This window comes from Streptopelia decaocto (assembly GCF_964273445.1).
Source record: "Streptopelia decaocto genome assembly, chromosome: 8".
In the NCBI taxonomy this organism is placed as follows: domain Eukaryota; kingdom Metazoa; phylum Chordata; class Aves; order Columbiformes; family Columbidae; genus Streptopelia; species Streptopelia decaocto.
This window is the reverse complement of record NC_138662.1, coordinates 5809375-5830957: the sequence shown is the minus strand read 5'-3', so window position 1 is coordinate 5830957 and position 21583 is coordinate 5809375. Positions and strand designations below refer to the sequence as shown.

At 41.9% G+C, this 21583-nt stretch overlaps 1 protein-coding gene across 1 annotated transcript; it reads left to right on the top strand.

The window, feature by feature from the left end:
- Nucleotides 1-222: 222 nt before the first annotated feature.
- On the top strand, nt 223-19021 carry ITIH4 (inter-alpha-trypsin inhibitor heavy chain 4; the record flags this gene model as incomplete). Its single annotated transcript, XM_082059866.1, has 22 exons — nt 223-294; nt 2743-2903; nt 3350-3454; nt 4150-4312; nt 4416-4526; nt 4611-4739; nt 5611-5727; nt 6289-6457; nt 7432-7548; nt 9041-9222; nt 10124-10306; nt 10880-11019; nt 11603-11757; nt 12239-12271; nt 13037-13069; nt 13653-13706; nt 14029-14067; nt 14541-14654; nt 15297-15471; nt 16930-17084; nt 17954-18056; nt 18613-19021. 22 exons carry the CDS (start codon nt 223-225, stop codon nt 18686-18688), a joined length of 2586 nt encoding a protein of 861 aa, XP_081915992.1. The 3' UTR covers nt 18689-19021.
- Nucleotides 19022-21583: the final 2562 nt, after the last annotated feature.

The window sequence follows — 21583 nt, the reverse complement described above, 5'->3', positions numbered from 1 at the left end:
TTCTTAAATTTATGCATTATGAAACATTAAAATTCTAATGTTGAACAGCAAAGATCTGTTGGAAAAATAAATGTTAACCAAGTCCAGGTTTTACCTATGTTTAACATGTAAATATTAAGTTTCTGAGTCTCCTCAAAGTCTACGTAATATTCCCAAGTACAAGTTACTCATTAACTGATTAAGATAAACCAAGTTTTCACTTGAAAATCTGGTCTTTCCAAAATGGAGGAGAGAACGTTGCTCACATTGGTCTTTTCCTCACTTGTAATATTAACAGAAACTATTGCTCAAAAGGTACTTGCTCTATTTTTTTTTAACATTATCTACTTTCGTCATTTGGTGATCCAGTGGTATTGCAGTAGCCAGCCAGGTAATGCAGGTAACTCTTTTGGTAACCACCACCTGTGGAGGTTGAAGTGTATTATGTTGTGATTTCAGAGCTTTGGGTCCTTTTTTGGCCTTGTTGGTTGGTTGACTGGACTGTTGCGGTTTAACAGTGTATGGCAGGAGAGCATTTGCAGATGTGTCTGATCAAGCTCTTCCCCAGTGATGCAAAATATAACATTTGAGGGATCAGTGGGCCTTCCTCCGCCACCAGATGAAGTTTGAATCTTGACACAGTGCTGTGACAGCAGGGCCAAATGAGGACCATTGCAGTGCTAGGAGGTTTCTGACAGGCATTTAATAACGTATATGGAAGGGACAAAAGGGGAGCAGACTGTTATTTGTACTGTCTGGAGGAGCAAACCGTGTTTTGTATCATCTCAGGGTGCATGTGACTGATCTTATTTTTAACATATCAGTACTAGAGAAATGGAGAAAGCCTTATGTTAGAAGGTTTTTATTTCCATTGTGCCTATTCAGAAAAGCATGAAATGCAGCAGAAGTGCAGGTGGGTTTCTGGGAAGAAGGGAGGTCTTGTGGCTGCTGCAGCAGTGGCTGAGGGCTCTGCAAGAAGCTGTGCATGTGGTGTATGGGCTCTGGTGCCTTGGGGAGCCTTGGTCACTTCCCACTGCTACCCCACCTGGTGCTGGGCCCCTCCTGCCTCCTTCGCTAAGGGCACAGCAATGCCCCTCACCATGCTGCACCCCGCTATGTGCTCCTTCATGCTACTTACAGCTTAAAATGCTGCTGGGGCTGGGCAAGTGTAGGGGGTGTAGGTCCCTGTCCTGTCATTCCTGCAGCATCCCTTCAGCAGATGGTTCTCAGGGTGGATTTTGCACAGGGTAAGTGTTGCACGGGGCAAGCTCCTCCTGTGCCAGAAGGATGCTCCATGGGCAGTGATGGCCATCACGTGCCCGCGCTGACCCAATGAGCCATGACTCTGGGCTCAGAGCTGCTCAGTCATGGCAAAACCTCCCCTCTGAATGTGCCACAGGCAGATTAAAGCATGGCAGGGCACCAAATGTGAGCAGAGATGCTCAGGGATACTCAGGAAGCCTTTGGGAAGAGAGACTCCCAGGAGAGACAGCCCCAGCTTGGGCAGGGAGGCCGCAGCTGGGGATGGGCAGCAGGGAGGCACAGGCAGGGAGAGGTACCCAAACTGCCAGGATCAGGAAATTGTTCTCTTCGTGAATATTTTGGGGTTTTCTGACATTGTCCTGGGTTGTCAGTAGGCATCAGGAGATGGAGCATGCTCTGGCAAAGTATAATGAGAAAAGAAACAGCCACCCATTACCCGCAGGGCCCTGCAGTGGCACCTGCTGCCCTAATGCCTGAGCACAAAGTTGAGGTCACAGCTTTGTATTAAATGGCCATGTTCAGCTTGATCAAACTTTTGAATTTCAGCCAGTGCTCTAAGAGAAGGCCAGTGGATGCTATTAATTGGTCAGCAAAGTACAGGAGACAAATTATCAAAATAACTAAAGAACAGTTAGGCATTCAAAATATTTGTGAGGCTGGAAAAGTGAAAATAGAAGTTCAATGATCCCATCTGATGCAGATTTTTTTATTTTAATAAACTATTGTGAGGCTGGTGATGTCCAGATCAACCCTTCTTAGTGTCACTGCTGAAACACAGGTAGGGCCTTTAAAACAGACATCCTAAATGCAAAAGGAGAGTGTTTACAGAGGCGGGTTCTCCAGGCAGTTCCCGGTCCAGGCACCCTGTATGGTGTTCGTGGGCAGCTCCAGGACGGTGCCCTCCTCCCACTGGGGGCCCTGGAAGCACCAGACCAGGAGAAACACAAGCGCTCAAAGGGCATCCCTGCTTGTGCAACCAGCGAGGGGCTGGAGGCCCATGCAGGGTTTCAATCCTGCTTAACTTCGTATGTGACACAAGGCACCAAGCTGGAAAGCATTCAAAAAAGTCAACAGCTGGGAGAGCAAATAAATTGTCACACAGAATGCCAGCAGGTCTCTTTGCACAGGTCAAGTGCTCAAAGAGGCATCTGATTTTTCTGAGGTTAATCATAGGTGATGTATTGGGGTGACACGGCAGCTGCTCCAGAGTACGCTGAGGTGAGAAGACCACAGAAAAAGGCTTGACAGAATCCTCCTGCGGAATGACAGCACACAGATTTATTTGCAGATTTTGCTTGGGGCTGTGGTCGCAGCTGCAGAGATGTGAATAAGCAGGTGGCCACTCTGGTCATGAAAAATTTCCCCTCCCCACTTCTAACCTTCGAACAGTTAATTCCTTTTCCGATAACATCCAACTTTTCCAATAACATCACCCAGGTAAGGACTGCTTAGGAGCAAAAACTGAGTGTTTCCGTTTCAGCCTGTTTATTTTTTTTCCAGCATGCTATTGAAATCTACAGCCTCCACGTGGACTGCAAGGTCACATCACGATTTGCTCACACCGTCATCACCAGTAAAATTGCCAACCGAGCTAGTGAGTCAAGAGAGGCGACCTTTGAAGTGGAGCTACCCAAGACAGCCTTCATCACCAACTTCTCCATGTAGGACCAGTTGTCACCTGTGGTGTGATGGAGGGTGGGGTTGAGGTGTGTGGGGGGTATGGGTTTATCTTTCTTCTCAGGAGGTGCTGAGTGAAAAGCACAAAGAGCTGAGCTCTGAGGGGTCCTGGACAAAATGCTCCATGGGGCAACGTAGTAGGCAGTCAAATTGAAACAAGGCACCCAGGGCGAGGCTGCCTGCTGCACAGGGTGGGTGAAAAATGTGCTTGGTGGTGGTCTTTCTCCTGCTCCAGCCTCCCTGAGACCCTGCAAGGAGGAGAGCTGTGTTGTGGTGGTGACTCCTGGCATCCTTCTGGATGAGGAGGGATGTGGGAGCCGAACAGTGTCCTCTGCTCACACCCTTGGGGCCACAAAGTGCAGCATTCCTCTTGTTTCTTTCCCCAGCACTTTCATTCTAATATTAATTATTTTTTATGGAAACTGAACAGGTCCATCGATGGTAAAGTATACCCAGGAATAATAAAGGAGAAAGCTTCTGCTCAGAAGGAATATGACACTGCGATCTCACGTGGGCAGAGCGCCGGCCTCGTCAAGTATGTTGGCATCCTGAGTAAGGCTGTTCCAATGCTTTTCCTCAGCTTCTTGTTTGGCTGGGGGCAGGTTAAAACCCTGGAGTCAGCCACCTCAGCAGGCTAAATGTGAAAAGCAGCCTTGGGTTATTTTGGGGAGCAACTGTGTATACGTGTATACATATATATATACACACATAAACATATACACCTATATAAATGTGTGTGTATATATATGATTTATATCTTCTCCTGCAACGGGCTTCAGTGGGAGGTGTCACCATTTAGTGTTGCCCAGAGATTTGCTGTCATGTGGGAGCATCTTGCCAGGCTGTAATGTTGCTCAGTCATTGAGTTTGCTTCCCCACAAGCACAGAGGACTGTGGTCCTTGAGCAGACATCATGCTTTTGAGTTGTATTTAATCTGTGCTTCCTATGTATTCAGCCCCAGTTCTGCCTGATCCCAGCATTCAGAGGTTTCTGCTCCATTTCTCAGTTTGCATATGTAGCACCCATGACATGCTAATGTACTATATATGAGGTATATAATACTGCCTGCAATGTAAAAAAAATCTTCTCTATGATGAATAAGATTTACTGCTACTCTTTTTTTATTTATTACATGCGGCCCGTTGGCCATTATTTAACACACTTCATAAATTTTGGCCATCACACACAAACCCTCCCTGCAGGAGGTAAGTCTCTGTGCTCCCTCCCAGAATCACAGGCAGAAAACTGGAGCAGTTTCACGTGTCTGTCAGCATTGCAGCCACCAGCAAAGTCACGTTTGAGCTGACGTATGAGGAGCTGTTGAAGCGGCAGCTGGGCAAGTTCGAGCTGCTGATCAAGGTCCGACCGAAGCAGCTTGTTAAGCACTTCCAGGTGAGCTGCCCTGGAGAGGGCTGTGCAGGGAGCAGCAGAGGTTTTTTCGGGCATGGTTGTGTTCCCTCTGAGATGCTGACGCTGACTGCTTGTCCACTGTCAGATTGATGTGCACATCTTCGAGCCCCAAGGCATACGCTTCTTGGAGACAGACAGCACGTTCATGACAAACGAGTTAACGGAGGCGCTCACCAAAGTGCAGAACGAAACCAAGGTAAAGCAGCAGCTGCCAGATGTTGCTGCCAGTGACAGCTTTAAGGTATGTTTCTTTTAATATTTTCTCCTGATTGCTTTGCAGGCTCACATTTTATTTAAACCAACTGTAGATCAACAGAAGATAAATCCCGAAGTTGATGAAACCCTCCTCAATGGTGACTTTGTTGTGCGCTATGACGTTAAGAGAGTTGCTACTGCAGGTGATATACAGGTAAAAAGGAAATAGAAATAAAAAAGCTTTCAGATCACAGATACATCTGAATGTGAGGTGCAATCAGCAAAACAGCAGCATTTACTTTGAAGCACCAAGAGCGGTGCAGGAACGGATGGCAATGTTCAGTAAATCTCCAGAGGCACCAGGCACAACGCAAGAATGGATCACCCATGAAGAAAAATCAGTCTTTGAAATTTTGTTTTGATACTAAATCTATATTGCCACTTTATAGACGTCTCTTTACATTCTTTTTATTATTGTTATTATTTTGGCTGATCTGTGGTGTATTTGTGGCTTCTTGTAAACAGAGTTCAGAGGAATGTGATTTATACAACTATTTTAAATGGCTGCTTGGTTTTGTTTGTTTTGGTTTTGGGGTTTTTTTGTGACAACTGAGACATAATTAAAGAGAGAAGGAACTTAAAAATATTTCTGGACCAATGCATATCCTAGAGAATAAAGTACTTTATTTTCCATACCATTTCACTAATGAAGTATACATGGATGTGCTAAAAGATGACAGTCACAGTCAATAAGCAGAGATGTGCTCATAGGTGACAATAAAGAGGTAAGATAATATACAGTGATTATTCAGATATATCATACACATGGCACTGAAGCATTATATATATTATATACATATATGCACTGTTCTCTGGTAATTTGCTCTCTACAGATAGTCTCACTTCCAGCTTGGAAATGCATTTTAATAGTTCTTTGATTTGGGCTTATCTAAAAGAACAGAATGCTGAGGATGCACCTCTTCCCCCCTACCCCCCGCCTGCTTCTTGCTATGCCAGAATGTTAAGATGCAATATTTTTTTATTTAAATGTAATTTTATACAGGAATTCACATTCTATATTTCAGATTGTCAATGGGTATTTTGTGCATTACTTTGCACCCCATGAAATGCCAGCATTTCCCAAAAATGTCATCTTCGTTATAGATCGAAGTGGCTCCATGGCAGGCAGAAAAATTGAACAGGTAAATTATCTCCAAGTACTGACGTCTGTTTGCATCAGTCACACTCAGCAGCATTTTGAGGAAGTGACTGTGAATTTCACTTTTGAAATGCATGCTGGTTTTGTACACACCAGCATTTTCAGACATACAGAAATACCTGAAAATACATAGGCACAGATTTAAGCTGTTAAAGTGCAACCCTTGACTGATATGGCTGTTCTCATGAGTGCCATACCTTGTTGCAGAGAGCACGTTTTCTGTCTCTATCTTTGCAGAATATTTGCTTCTAACTTTTTTCTTTAAGGAATTTTAAAGAATTAATTAGTCTATTTTAGTTTTATTGGTGGCTGACTATGTGCACAGCTTTGCACACAGGTGGGATGCCTGCGTGCTTTGCTCGCAGGTGGGATTTTTTAATGACTAAGTCCAGTGAATGGGCTATTTCTGATGGGCCCAACCTGAACAATACCATTAAGTCTGAATAAGGGCATCTTGAATGCTGCTGTGTTACACTGCAATTCCAATCCCAGCTCTGGCAGAGAAGTAGAAATTTTCAAAGTGTTTGTTTTCTCCTTGGAACAGACGAGGGCTGCCCTGTTGAAGATCTTGCAAGACCTCCACCCAGAAGATCATTTCAGTTTTATCACCTTTAACAGCAAAGTGGTGGAGTGGAAGAGCTCTTTGCTGCAAGCCACTGCAGAGAATGTGGCAAGTGCCACAGGATTCATGCGAACTCTGTCTGCTAGTGGAGGTACATAACCATAAACATGCACCAAATAGAATATATTGCTTAGAAAAAAATATTGGTTTTTTTTAGTCATGTAGTGCCACAGAACTACCATGAATGCTCACAAAGCAAGTAAGTTTGCGTGTTAGTTTTAATATTTATGATTAACGAGTGGGGCAGAAAGGCTGATTATGGAAGTGGATTAATTGTTGACTACCTTATGATACAGATATAGGGAGACATGTTTAGATCACATCCATGAACCATACAAGCCACCAAGTTTTGTTTCAGATTTTTATAACAGAGATGTTTGAAAGACTTCCAATACTACATTTTTTTTTCCTGAAAAATGTTAATTAACTCAAATTTTTAGCAGTGATTTGCTGATTTTTTTTTAAAAAAATTGTGTCCCCTTGTAAAATAAAATGCACCCAAAGTTACACTCCTGTGTAAGCCACACTACAGAAACAAAATAGTCAAACTAGTCATGAAGCATTTCAATTGCTGTATCATTCAGTGTGCTTTGTTTTATTATTTATTTTTAAGCACATATAAAAGGCTATATGTCTTGTTAACGTTATGCTGTTGGTATTAATGCAGGGGTTTTTTTTAATCCTGAGAGCTAATACCAATAAAGCTCACTTGTGCCCTGTGTTTTTCTTCGGCTTCCCAAATAAGACTAGGAGACATTTCTTAAATGTTGGTTAACAGATGACAGTGTGTTTAGTGAAACACTTTTTAATGGCTCTAGACATGTTTGTATTTCCCATGACATATGTGTGGAAAATGCTCCCAAAAGAATGCTCCAGCATTGCCGCTGCAGCATAATAGACTGTATCTGAGCCCAGTAGGCTAAACCCATAAATCCTCATCTCTCTGAAGGATTAGTTCACACAGAAAACTTTCAACAACTCTGCAGGGCCTGTGCAGATGAAGTGCCTCGATTTCTTTGGGTGATTATCCTTTTCAGGTGAGTGATGCCTGCTTTCTCATCACAGGCACAGATATCAATCGTGCCCTGCTGACTGCAGTCAGCCTACTGGATAAAGCCGAGAAGCTGCCAGAACGGAGTGTCTCCATGATTATTTTGCTGACAGATGGCCAGCCCACTTCTGGTGAGTAAATCCTAGACTCAGTCCACTTTCTTCTTGATTTTTTTATCTTTCACACTTGCATCCCAGATGCTGACAGGCATCTGTGTTTCAGAAGAGCTTTGGTATAAGCAGGCTGGGCTACCGCTGGATCTGTGTTGAAGAGGGGATGATTGAGAGGGCCCTGGCAAGGGATGTAAGAAGTTATGACAGAGCCTGTCTGCCCATGACTGCACATCTTTTAGCCAGGAACTGTTTTGCTAAATACAATTGGCTTCCCAGCTTTTAAACTTCAAGGAATTGTTGGACATAGTCCAGGCACGTGACAGTAAAATGCTTAGAGTGAAAGAATGGACATTTTGCATATATTATATATGGTCCTATTTGAGAGATATTGCTTATATTTCTTCACCCTCCTTGCCCCAAACCTGAGATATTTTCAAGGTGTCTCTTGTTTTGTACTCCTTTCTATGTCTAACTCTTCACTAGTTATCAGCCATGATAGCAGAAACCAGAGGGCTGAGATAGAAATATTGGGCTAAATAAACAGCAACTCTGAACGCAATGGCACAAACATGACTTGTTCTGAACAGGAGTTTGTCTCAGTTTTGTATGACACCAGCATCTCTCTAAGGCCAGCTATATTAATTCAGCTGTAAGCGCCCTTAATAAGATCAGTCTCCCTTTCAGTTTGTGTGATCTGTACTGGTTTGTGGTTGGCTTATTTGTTTGGTTTTTTTAAATAAAATTTAGCTCACAATGCTGCCTGCTCAGCATGGCCACAGTGAACCTCAGATATCCTCAAGCACATTGCACATCCACAAGTTGGCCAGAAATCAGGCGAGAGTGGTGTGCCAGGCAAATACATGCAGTGTTATTGCCTACACTGCCTTCCTGCAGAGCAGGCTGAAAGGGCAAATCTGAGCTGCTCCCACGATATTGCTACAGTCAGTGACAGTTTCTGCCTGGCAATGTTGGCAGAGAAACTCTCCATACTGGGCCATCAGCAGCTCTTCAAATGGGTAAGATGACGGTGTGAAAATCTTTTCCCTTTGTCACCCAAAGAGGCTGGGGAAGGAGCATGGCTGAGTTAATTTGCAGTTTGTCTGAATTACACCATTAACCAATCCATTCTTCTCTGAATTCATGTGCATAGTTTTTATGGATGGTACTTGTCTTTCCAACCCTTGACCAAGTGTTTCCATCACTTGTAGTGTGTGTCCTTTTTGTCCTAAAAACCTTCTCTGACCCCCATGATCTTGTCAAATATTTTGCATTTAGCGATGGTGATATGAGTAGAAGTTAGTAAAAGTCATTAACTGGGGGAATCAGGTTCTGGCACTCCAAGTGCAGAGTGGTGCTTTCATGTCCAATTCAGTTAAAGGAATTCTGTCCCATATATTTTTGATATTTTATTCTGAGTTATTTTTAAAAGACTTTAGGCAGAGTTTTCATTAAATCTGCTGCGGTCTTTTTATACTTAAACCCCCACCTCGTGTTTTTGTTTCAATTACAGGTGAAAGTAATGTGGAAGTAATTCAAGAAAACATTCAGAATGCAATTAATGGGAAATATGCTCTTTTCTGCCTTGGCTTTGGGTTTGACGTCAGTTATAAGTTCCTGGAGAAAATGGCCCTAAGCAACGGGGGAATAGCACGTCGTATATACGAAAATTCTGATGCAGCCTTGCAGCTCCAGGTCAGGACTAAGGAATATGCCATAAAATTCATCTATCAGCTACAGCTTGTGCCTACTCTTAGCAGCAACACCACAGATTTTTCTGAGATTAAAAGTTTGGTTTGAGTGTCTCTGCTACTTTTGGGAAGGGAAGAAGTCAATTTTGGAGTATCTGAGCATTTGTACTTTAACCATGGCCCAAAATTGGTGTCCTCCTCAAATCAGCTGGTCATTTGAACAAGCCTGGAAGCACAAACATTTCTGTACATCTGCAAAAAGACAAAGTGTCTGGTGGAGGTGAAGGTGGAAAAACTTTGGTTCTTGGGTCTGATTTCAAACCACTTGAAGTATCACCACTGGGAGCTGTTTGTTATATGTTCCCTAAAAATCATTGGGTAGTCTGAGGCACCCACAAGCAAACTGGCTCTGCAGCACCATCAGCTGGGATCTTTCCTGCCCATCTGGAGAGGGTTGTCAACTTTTGGGACTTTCCCACTTTTAAGAACCCACTTCTGCCTGTTTTGGCTGGATTTGTGTAATACCAGCCCCAGTCCAGAAAGAAGAAAGAGCGAGATTAATCCTCAGGATTAGTCAAATTGAAAAAAAAAAAAACAAACACAGATGTGAAAAGTGGTTAAAGCAAAACACCTAAAGGGGATGGGATGGTGATAATGGGCATGCTGCTTGGGCACTTGAATTACCATGGGAAATAGAGTTTATTATGGCATCACCAGCCTGGCTGGAGAAAGGTGTGCTGAACCCTGGGAAGAACCTTTCAATTTTTTTCAAGATTTGCAGCAGTCTTACAATCTTACATTAACCACTGCTGCACATGTCTGTTTTTAAGGGGATTTTAGACATTCAAGACATTCTTTGCACAGTTTTCCAGTCACTTGTGCTAACTCTCTCTGCTGCTTTTTAGGGCTTCTACCAAGAAGTGGCCACACCAACACTAATGAAAATTGAAATGCAGTATCCAGAAAATGCTGTTGAGGGATTAACCAAAAACAATTTCAAGCTGTTTTTTGAAGGATCTGAACTTATAGTGTCTGGAAAAATCAGCAATGAGCTTGATCTTTTGCCAGTAGAGATCAAAGCTCAGTCGGTAAGTGTTTAGTTTACTAACTATGAAAAATATTATCTCCCTGATGTCTTTTATGGTGCTATAGGAGACTTCAAGAAGTCTTTTGTGTGTAATATATGTTCTCCACATTTGGTCCTTCAGTTGTTTTCCCCTTTTAGGAAAATATTTTAGAATATAAACAGTTTTCCCTTCCTGAATCTGCTGCAAAAGGAAAACCATGAGGTATAGCCATTAATAAACAAGCAGCAATTTTAATCCTTTCAAACCCATAATATTTTGGCCTTTCAAGCAGTTTTAGGAAACTAGTTTGTGTTTTTACAATGAAGAAGGAAGCCTAAATTATTGATCCCAAAAAAATTTAAATAATGGAAAAAATTAATTATGGTTTTTTCCACATTGTTTTGAGTCCACAAATATATGTCTAAAGTACATGCTGCTTTGGTGATTCAGAGTTGCATTTTTCAATGGGAAAGGACAACATTGAAGTACCAAGAGGGCTTTTTGGCTCTCAAAGACGTTTGTTTAATTTTAATAATGTGACTCTAAAAGAGGCCTGGAACTGTTCTTTTGATGGTCAGTTTTCTCCCACTTCAGCATGCTAGTGACTTGACTCTTAAAGAAGAAGCAAATGTCAAAGAGAAGGAGCAATTATTTCAAAATCGAAGTTACATCTTTGGAAATTTCATAGAGAGACTGTGGGCTTACTTAACCATACAACAGCTTCTGGAAAAATCGTAAGCTATTTTAATGTATTCACAAATTATGTGATCGGAAAATACAAGGAAACAGAAATATTTCTGCAGATAGTATTAAAAATATAGCGTATTAGAAAAATACCACAATGCTGTATGACTAACATGAGGTATCTTTCAGTTCATGATTATGATAGCCCTGTATCATTAAATACATCTATACATACATATGAAAACATAATATAAAATATTCTTCATGACATCATTACTATGAAATATATTTTAATTACATGGCTTGTGTTGAACTGTTATTACACATCCAGATATATTGTCTGTAGATGGCAATAGCTAGTAAAGAGAACAATAAATATGTCCTTAAGACATTTCATAGATCATGTATCTATTATTTTTTATGTATTTGAACCATATACAGGCTCCAGGGTTGCAAAAAATTAAGCATCTCCATAATTTCAAGCACGTGAACATCTAAGTTATGCCAATAAGGCTCCTCATCCTTCAATGACAAAAAATATTTGTTAAGACAAAGCTAATATGAAAAAGAATCAGAAGGTGACTTGCTCGTGGTGTCTATATGTTATTTCTTCAACATTAACACAGACTTTAGTATTTCAGCGCAAGAAGAGGACCAGAAAGCCCTGGAGGCACAAGCCTTAGAGCTGTCTCTGCAGTACAGCTTTGTTACACCCCTCACTTCCATGGTGGTCACCAAACCCCCTGGCCAGCAGCAGATGGAGCTGGTGAACAAACCCACTGAAGCTGGTAAATGGGGCCTCAAACAGCTCTCCTCAAATATGCTGTTTTCATTGATGATTTGTTGTTGACCTTCAGTATAGATTCATTTTATAGTGACGTGACATGGCAAAAAGCCATTATCAGAGGCAGGAGTTCAGGGATTAACTTCCTTTCAAAATAAAACGTAAGATTTTTTTAGCATGTGAAGTGTTGAAATGGGCACTACTATTGAAATGGAAAACAGTTTGTTTAAATGTTAACTAAAAGTAATTTAACAGTTGTTACTCAGCATCCCTGCCACTACAAAAGTGTTCTGCAGTTTTATCTGCAGTATTGAAGTGTAAAAATGAATGCGGGGCAGGAATGTGTGCCATGGCTAGGAGTCGTGCATGTGCTCGATCTGCCTATCCTTTAACACAAAAAAAGCTTGTCAACTGAGCCCAACACCCTCTTCTCCCCTATTCGATATGGCTGTATGACACTAACCTGTCCCTCTTGCTTCTGTTAGATAATGAGAAGCCTAGCAGTTTCCCAGTGGGAGGTAAATGTTTTCTTCTTTTCCAGTAGCATGCTTCCATAATGGTCTCCAGTGGGGGGATTGGAAAGGAAAAGCTCGTTGTGGTTATTTTATAGAGCAGAATATCTGAGATTTGGAAAAATATGTGAAGCAAAACATAAGCAATGGCTGACAAATTCTGTGCAGGGTGGATAACACGGCCCAAGGAAGAAAATGTTCCATTCAGAAAGTGTGGAAGTCCAAAATTGTCTTTACTCAGGAGGAAAAGCTGTTCTTCAAATGAATGGCGCTAACGATGTTTTCTGCTTCTTTCTACCATGTTAAAAAAATCAAGCTCAAGATATTTCGAATTAATTCTGAGGATGATTTAGGAGTTTTTCTCTCTCTTTCTGGCCCCTTTGCATAGCCTCCCATACCAGGTGCCCCTTCTACCAGAAGCAGCCGCCCTTGCATCAGGGATGGGCAATTTTGCTGCATAGGTGCCACTGCTCTCTCTATTGTCGCCATGCACAAGGCGGGTGAGGCCCCAGGCATCTGGCAGAAAATCACATCCCATTTTGCAAACCCCTTCCTCACAACTAAGAGTAGTTTTTGTCCATTTCTATCCTTTGGCTGGAAATATTTTCCAGGGATCAGTGCTCATGTTCTGAGGACTTCATTAATGCAGTTTACTTTGGGAAAGGAAAGCAGATGCATCTGAAGAATTACAGATCTGATGTTTGAAACACTTTTGTAAGGTTTGTAATATGATGATGAATGAAATAAAAATACTGCCTTTTATTTCTCCAGACGCTTATAGACTGAGGAGCAGATCACCTCCTGGTGAGTGCTCCTCCTTTGTTTTTATTCAGAATAATTTTATAAAGATGATAGCAACATTACTTAAAATACATTTGGACTGTGGACATCCACTTGATAGACAATTTAGTTTTTATTATATGTATTTCAGTCCACAGATATTTTATAGTGAACTATAAAATTTTGAAAACAATCTTTGGTACTTTTTCAGAAATAAAAAATTACCTCCTGAAAATAAAATGGGAAAGATCTGGAAAAATCGTACAGTAGTGAGCTGAAGGAAATGGATGCAAAAATCATAATTTTCCAGTCCTGGGGTTTGCTGCGTGGGGCACAGCAGACTGCACGATGACAGTGCCCGTCCCACAAGGAGGAAATCCCAGGCTGCTGCAGAGACGGAGCCTGGCACCGCCACAAGCACCTGTAGTGCAGAGCAGAGAAGGTGCGGGCTGCTGCCTGCACAGGATCTGCACGCCTGCACTCGGGACTGTAGCCAAAAAAGTCAGTGGGCAGTGAGCAGGAGGAATTCCCTGTTCTAAAGGGTAGGGAGGGAGATGCAAGCCACAACTCCAAAACAACAAAACATTGGAAAAACCTTTTATTTCAGGTCGATGGCGTCTTGAGTCCAATTCTGGCAGCAACAAGAAGCTGTCGTCAGTAGGTAGCTATTGACAGTTGCGTGCGAGAGGAGCTGGGGTGGGTGTGCTGGGTTCAGCGCTGTGGCTGTTGCAAACACAGCTCTGAACCCTCCTGCAGCTCAGGCTGAGCATGTCCTGCTGGTGTGGTCAGTCTTAAGAGAAATAGGCACTGGATGTTGTGCTTTTTTTCCCCCTTGGGATATCTTGTTTCAGGCAAAGCTCTCCGTAGAAGCCAGTGAACAGCTCTGTTCAAAAGGCTTCTATCACAGTATTCTTCCTGGTTAATTAGCCAACTTAGAGAAAAATGTTTCATTTAACTCTTCTTACTAATTTTAAGTATTTCAGTTGCCAGGCTAAGAGATACAATGAGAGCACAACCTCTTGGTAAGTAATACATGCACTAGTCCCATTTTAATAATTAATATAACTGTAATGTACAGTTGTTCGTACAGTAATTTTTTTCTGACTACATCAATTCTATGTTCTTGCAAATCTTGGCTGGTTCTTTCCACATAGGTGAAAAATATCCCCCTATCCCATGAGAAAGCTGCTCTGATTCAAGGATATAACCACCAACAGAAATATAGTACAGTAGATCTTCAGTCTCAGCTTTTAAAGGGTTAATTTGCTTTAGTAAACTCTAAGTTTAAAAATCTGTTGCTTTCATTTGTATCAAGATGCTGTGTCTGTGTGTGCTTTTCAATAATCATTACTGTCTAGTTTTTAATCATTCTATTCTATAAAAGCTATAACTAATATTTTAGGTATAAATTGATTAAGTAATATTGCTGTGCCTATCCAAAGGGCACAGGCTAGATTTTTGTTTGCATGCTAACATTGTTCTTCTGGCTTTTCAGCCAACGAATATCCACAGCTTCTCCTGCAATTACCCAAACAAAATGAAATTATCTGTTTAAATATTGATGGAAAAGCACAGCACTCTGTCCACCTTCTGTCAGATCCGGAGCAAGGTGAGTGAGGCGGATTATCTCTGATAGCAGGGACAAGGAGAGTCACTTTGGTCTATGAGAGCAGTTGGTGTGTTTGGGAATGACCCTCTTTTGTGAAAGGCTGTGTCAGACCTGCTGCCTTGCAATGATTGGAGAGGCTGCAGTTAGTATTTCCTTTGTATTAGCCAATATTGGCTTTCACTGTGCAACAGCTGAGGGCACTTCTCACCGCTCTGGTTGTGTGTCATCTCCTTCTGCTGGTGTGACATCCATGGCCTTTATGCTTTTCTCCTGCCTAGCCCTTGGGGGCTTCTGAGGATGCAGAGACCTTAAACCCCACGGTCCCTGCGTGCCTGTGGAAAGATGAACATTCTTAATGTGTTGCAGTTTTTCTGCAGCCTTGTACTCAGGGGAGCTGTGGCCCCAAGTGTCGGTTCTCAGCTGCTCTGATTATGGAGCAGAGCCACTTCTGAGATGAGGCGGCAACGTGGGCGTAAACAGACTCTGGTGACCCCACCGCAGACTTGGGGCATGTGGAGCTGAAATCTGGGGTAGACTTGAGACCCCCAAGTTGTTTCAGCAACAAAGCTGAAACAGTTTTATTAAGATTACTCGTACCTTAGAAGCACAGTCACCTGACAAATTTGTGTCAATGTTTTAAAGGACTCACTGTGATGGGGAAACTTGGGGACAGAAGAAATCACTTTGTGCAGTTTGAAATTCTCTATGTGAATCTCCCTGTGCGAATCCATGTCTCCACGGAAGAGATCCTCCTAAACCACAATAACGAGAGCACTCGGCTGCCATGGACAGAATCAGCCACCTCCTCTATCCACGGGTAAGAAACGTTGACCTGTCCTTTCCCAAACTTGAAAATGTGTCAGATATTTTTTTTTTCTTCCAAATCTCCGCTTTCACTCATGCAATTTGCTTCAAGTGCTTCTAAACGTTCTTATCCAGTGAGTAACTCAACATGACCGAAAGCAGGGTACCCTCATAATTCCCCACTTCAAATACTCAGGAAAAAAAGGTTTGTTTTAATTCTCCATGCCTGTATAAGAGAATAAAAACAACTGCACCACCAGCCCGCCTTTCTGCTTTGATGTCAGAGGCAGAACATATATCTTCCAGAGAAAAGGACCCACTGTGGCGTGTAGCAGCCCCCATGCCACCATCACACCAGCTGCCACCAGGCACTTTGTGTTCCCCTGGCTGCAGAGCAAGGGCTGAGAAGTGATGGCTTTGACATTTACTGTCTCTTTTATACATTAGTTGGCTCCACACAGGCTGAAGTTTTCTTTCTCCTCAGTTTCAGCAATAACATCTAGGCGGCTGCCATTTTTTAATGGGAAGGCATAAAGTGTTTGAATAGCTGTCTGTAACTAAATGCCCAGTACTTTAAGTGTAGACTTCATTTGTTAGACTAATTAGAGGAGCATCCTTCACTACCACAAGAAAGAGCTTGAATGTAGCTTGTTCCACCAGCCTTTTTGCATTGCCAGAATAAACCTCAGGGAGGATCTGCTGTTGGTCTGGGGCAGACAAGGACACACAGCACTCCCTCCCTTAGAGGCAGTTCTAGGCAATAACGCAAGTCCTAAAACAACTGCTTTCAATTACTTTTGTAATCCAAATGGAGCCAAGAACATGCTGGATTTATGCCCTTTTATAGCTTGTCATCTACCAAGCAGAATGATCGTTCTGCTTCAAACTAGTGCCTGAGCCCCTGTAGCCGCAGCTCTTTGTACACCAGCATGTGTGGGTGCATTTTTGTCTAATCTGAACTGCAAGGGAGAAAAATGACAGTGGATGTTTGTGTTCTGCAAGCCCACCTGGAGTAAAAATAAAATTGCTGGGTTAGAAGGAAGACAGGGTCTGAAAAGACTCGGTAAATATCTGAGAAAAAAAATATTTGACTTGTTTTCAGAATAGATTGGATCATTTTATCTACTCTACCCCTTTTCTCATTAAAATGATGAGAAAATGTTTTTTTTTTTTTCCCCATCCAAGCGTTTCTTGTTGTTATGGATGATAAGCTGTTTTTATCAGCAAATGTTCTTCTCTGGTGTATTTGCACGTAACCTAATATGAGAAAGATCTGTTGTGTAGCATACATAGAAAAGAAATGCTATTTAATATTTTCTGCCTTAAAAATAACCACCAACAGATCATGAAATATGCAATTGCAAATACATAAAAGGCAAAAATTAAATTAGTTTAATTAATTAATGTCAGCCAGTTAAATACATATTCAGTCTTCATATTCTTGGAAATAACATAATCATTTACTTCCTAGGCTGAGACTTTCAGTTGAAAAGGAAAGGAGCGTTACAGCATCATTGTCTGACACGGTCACAGTAAAAATTTCCTCTGTAAAGTTTCCAGATGATTTCCTTGGGCTGTATTTCTTGAACACAGACCGTTTTTCTGACAAAGTCAGTGGAGTTCTGGGTACGTATCATTATGGGTGCGTGCAGCTAGGAAGGATAATCTTGTAACGAAGCTTCTGAGATGAGAATATAGTGGGTCGTCTTTTCAGCCACATCATAAGCCTTTATTCAGATTTTACTTCCCTGGGTCCTGACAAACTCTTATGAAAAGCAGAGGGCAGGCAAGGCAGCAAGAATGCTGTAATTCAGGGAGTTCTAGAGAAACTTTACATTTACTTATTCTTTTCAGACATCTTACATCACCTTTTACTGAAGAGTAACCCAGACCCTACTCTGTGAAGAGGAGAGGTCTAACCCTGGAAATGTAACATGAGCTTTTCCACTCATCAGTGGTACAACCTTAAATAGACGATTATGGGTTTAGAAAATGTTAAAATAAGGCTAAAATAATAGTTCGGCTTAACCTCAACAGTGCTGTGGAATGACAGAATTTATGCATCAAATTCATATGATGTCAAATAATGGACTATAAATAATGAACAAAAAATTGTAAACAGTCAGGGTTACAAAATGAAATCCAGCTGGTCCTGAGCATCTCAACTCCAAAAGTCCTGATGGGACTAAAGCTGAAGTTGTTTCAAGAACTTTGCAAACAGAGAGGCTGCATATTCTAAAACCACAAAGAAAATGTGAAAACCCATCAGAGCAAGTCTGGATCTCTCTGTGGAGGAGCGTTAGGGACAACAGGGGATCACAGCTGAAACACAAGGATTTTCTTAACTTATTAAGGGAGTCTCCAAACGTGGTCTTTTTGTTTTGTTTGCTTTCTGAGGCAGATGGCTGCTTTCCTAGTGTTATAGCTTTTGGGTTAAATGAATAAGAATACTAGGATGTTTTGTGTTTTTAAATTATTGTCTGTCTGCTCCTTAGGACAATTTTATTCAAAAGCACAATTTGAGAATAATTCCAAGATCAATCAGAGAGCTGATGAAAGACTCCTAAGTGTGTCTGGATCTGAGCACAGAGTTACCAGGTAACAGATTTGGAATAAGGTTGAGTGATGGACATGCTTTGAGATGTATTTTATCAGCTAATCCCAGAGACCAAAAGAAATTAAACTAATAGAGTGTTTGTCTGTAACAATATACCCCCTTGGTGTAAATGAGTTTGTGCTTGAATTTTCCCCTAACAGCCTGAATTTGTTGCCTGTTAAGTGATGCTACAAGACCCAAGGCTCCTGTTTCGTTGGGGGGTGAAAATAATACCCTGGTGCTGTGGTTTGCATTAAAAAAAAAACAAGTAAAGTAAGGTTCTGGTGCCTTGTTTACATGGATAGAGGTTGTTTCCTCAGTTGGATTTACCACAGGAAAAAATCTTTATACTTCAATTGTTTTCGGCAAGTGTGGAAGAAATGCTGAAAGTGTGCAGCTTCTGTTTGCTGTCCCTGCGTGTCCCCGTCACCGCTGCCTCCCGCTCTGCCCAGGCACAGTCCCTCTGACTCCTTGTACCATCTGCAAACACAAGGTCGATTCCGGGCCTGCCCTTTGGTTATTTTATCACGATATTTTCTTGTTTTGATTTTGTTTCAGGCAATACAAGAAAGATTACAGGCTTGAGTCAACCAGTGACCCTGTTCCATGCTGGTCAATACATGTAACTCCATAGAAAAGAGTATTCTGGGAAAGAAAACTATGCAAATTATGCTGCTCCAAATATTTTTTGCTAGTTCTTCTCATCAAGAAAACCACACAGTTAAAGCCTTACCTGTTACTATAGATAAATGTCACAAATATTTTACCTTGAAGTAATTACACTTTCTAGATGAGAATGTGCTTGCTTGTTGTTTGTTATTTTAAAATGTTTTGTAATATTTAATCGGATTAGATTGTTGAAGGTTTATATGAATGAACTAAATAAAATGGACATAATCAGCTCACAGTTTGAAACAGACATACAGACTTAGCTTTCCAAATAAAAATAAGAAGTGCCATCACCCAATCCAACAAATGTGTAATGCAAACAGTAATAGATTTCTAAAATATACACTCTCTACCCAGTTACAAATGATGGTGTTCTTGAACGATGTGTTTTTTATAAGGAGTATGAAGTTTAAAGCAGTATTAGTTTACCATTTCTCTCATTTTTTATTTTATTGGGGGGGGGGGGGGGAAGCAGATTTGCTCTTTTATTCTTTGGCAATAGTTCAGGAACAGCGTTCAAAGCTTGTGAAACGAGTAATAGGACCATAAGCAGGGACAGCAGCCCACACTGTCTGCAGTCGCGCACATTGGTGCAGAGTTTGGGGCTCTGCTTTAAAAATGGCTGCAAATCAGACACTGGCTTGTTGCGAAACAGACCTCTGACTTGTTGCAAAAGACAGCATTTCAACCCTGAAATTTAGCAGCTTTTTTTTTTTGGCACCATTTCATACGTCATTTTGTAAATATTGGAAGATGTTTTACAAATAGTGAAGTACTCAAAACAACATGTGGTGCACGGAGGTAACATTTCGGAAGAATCATACACACAGAAGCCGCTGTCCATGGAATGCAATTTGTAATTTTAGTCTTCATTTTTTTTCATAAATTTTAATTCCAAAATGATTTTGTGTCTTAGAATTTCAGCTCCTGTGTATCTTAGAACCCATAAATGTAACAGCATTGTAGAAAGTTTAACAGAAGTTGCTTTCTATCCTGCCAGTAATATATAACTGGAAAAACCTTATCATTTTAAAGCAATGTACTAAAAGGGAAGCAGTTCTTGCCAAAGTCAGTAAGATAAAGCAAACTATGTGATTAGAAAATTAGAATCCTCTTTTTAAAGTCATTGTGTAGACACTATGCCAAGATATGTTTGTGTGAGTTGCTTGTACTTTCAAGATGCATATTTGGCTGGACCAATTACATGACAGACAACGCAGAATTTGGAGATGCCAGATTGCTTGCTTTGCCACATCATAAACAGGCTCACCGATTTGAAAATCAGGAGCTTATTTCCATCATAAATGAACTTGGCATTTCAATTACACGCTGTTGATACTGAGTTTTATCAGCAGACTTACTGCAAATTAAAAATTCCCTGCTTCCAGTTAGAAGGTGTCTACACATTGCCCCCTGCACCTGACTGCAGGAGCAGGGAGGTCTGGCTAGAGGGCATCCGCCACCTGGTCCCCTCTGCTTTAAGCCAGGCTCAAGTGTGCACAGACCATTCTTGAGAGCTCTTCTTCTAACCCACCTGATAAAACCTGCAATGCTGGAGGTTCCCCAAATGTCCCTGTTGCCCTGTCACTGCAATTCTCCCTCGCTGCAAAGAAGCAGAGCCTGCATAGAAGCAGCTACTGCAAAAAGCAGATCCTGCAAAGGTGCAGCTCCTGCTAACCTTGATAGACAGGAAGCAAACCAGCTGTCAGCCTTACTCACAGCAACTTTTCACATAGTTGGAGTTTTTTCCCCACACTCTTCCTACAACTTCTCTGCAAAGCTGTTCCTCTCCTCTGGACTGCATCCAATCTGTCTGCTCTGCGCTGAGCCGCAGTGCCCAGAGCTGCACAGGGATGGCACCTGGAGCTCTCAGTGTTCCAGCAGCGGTGCTGGACCCACAGGGAGGGCTGCCGTCACCGTTTACAAAACCAGGACAGCTGTCCTTGCTGCAGCAGTCTTATGTCGCTGGTGTGCCTGGCCGCTGTGACCCCCAAATCCTCTCTGCAGTGCTGCTTCCCCTCTGCAAGCCTGCTTTCTGTTCGTAAGTATGTTGCAATTCACTCTTTTTCATTTGAATTGTGTCTGAATTTGTTTAGTCGCTCTCTTCCTGTCCTTTCCAAGCCCTGAAATGGGTTCTGATGGGCTTCTGATTTCCTAAGCTCCCTTCCCTTGCTCAGGAAGCTGAAGGCAGACAAAGCAATGAATATTTTGCATTCTGCAATTTCTAATTCCAGTGCAGAATGCACAGTATATCTTACACTTTTGCCTTTCAACCAGCATTGTACCAGTCAGTGGCAGTAGTAAAATTTATCTGACTGTAAGCATATGTTTGCTACTTCTTTTTCTCCTTATTGTCACCTTTAACTACATTTCCAGTTATCTCCTATCTTGCAGCAATCTTGGAAGAACTACATATTAAAAAGGGGATTTTTCTATCTCCAGCAGTGTAAGTGGGAGTTTCTGAGGCTGCCACAGAAGCCACGCAGAAGCAGACAACAGCCTTCAAGATCAACTTTTGGCTGACAATTCAGCCACAGCTGACAAGGCTCCCGCCACCTCCGGAGATTGGCCTCATCCCCATGACTTAAACATGAAAGCTCTGGCTGAGGCCGTGCCCACCATCACCTTGTGCCTGAACTTTGCCAGCTAGATAGGTCAAGATCTGCTGTGTCTGGCTATGGTTTTCTGTTCCAAAGGAGCCCTGAGTCTGGGACCAGCCCTGATGGGCAGTCCCACAGCTCCTGCCTCGGGATCCACAATGGATCACTGCTTTGATTCAATCTAATTCCTTATCTTGCAATAAAAATTCAGAACCATGTAAACCTAACCTTACCAGTTTCAGTTTTCTGGTCTTCTCTCT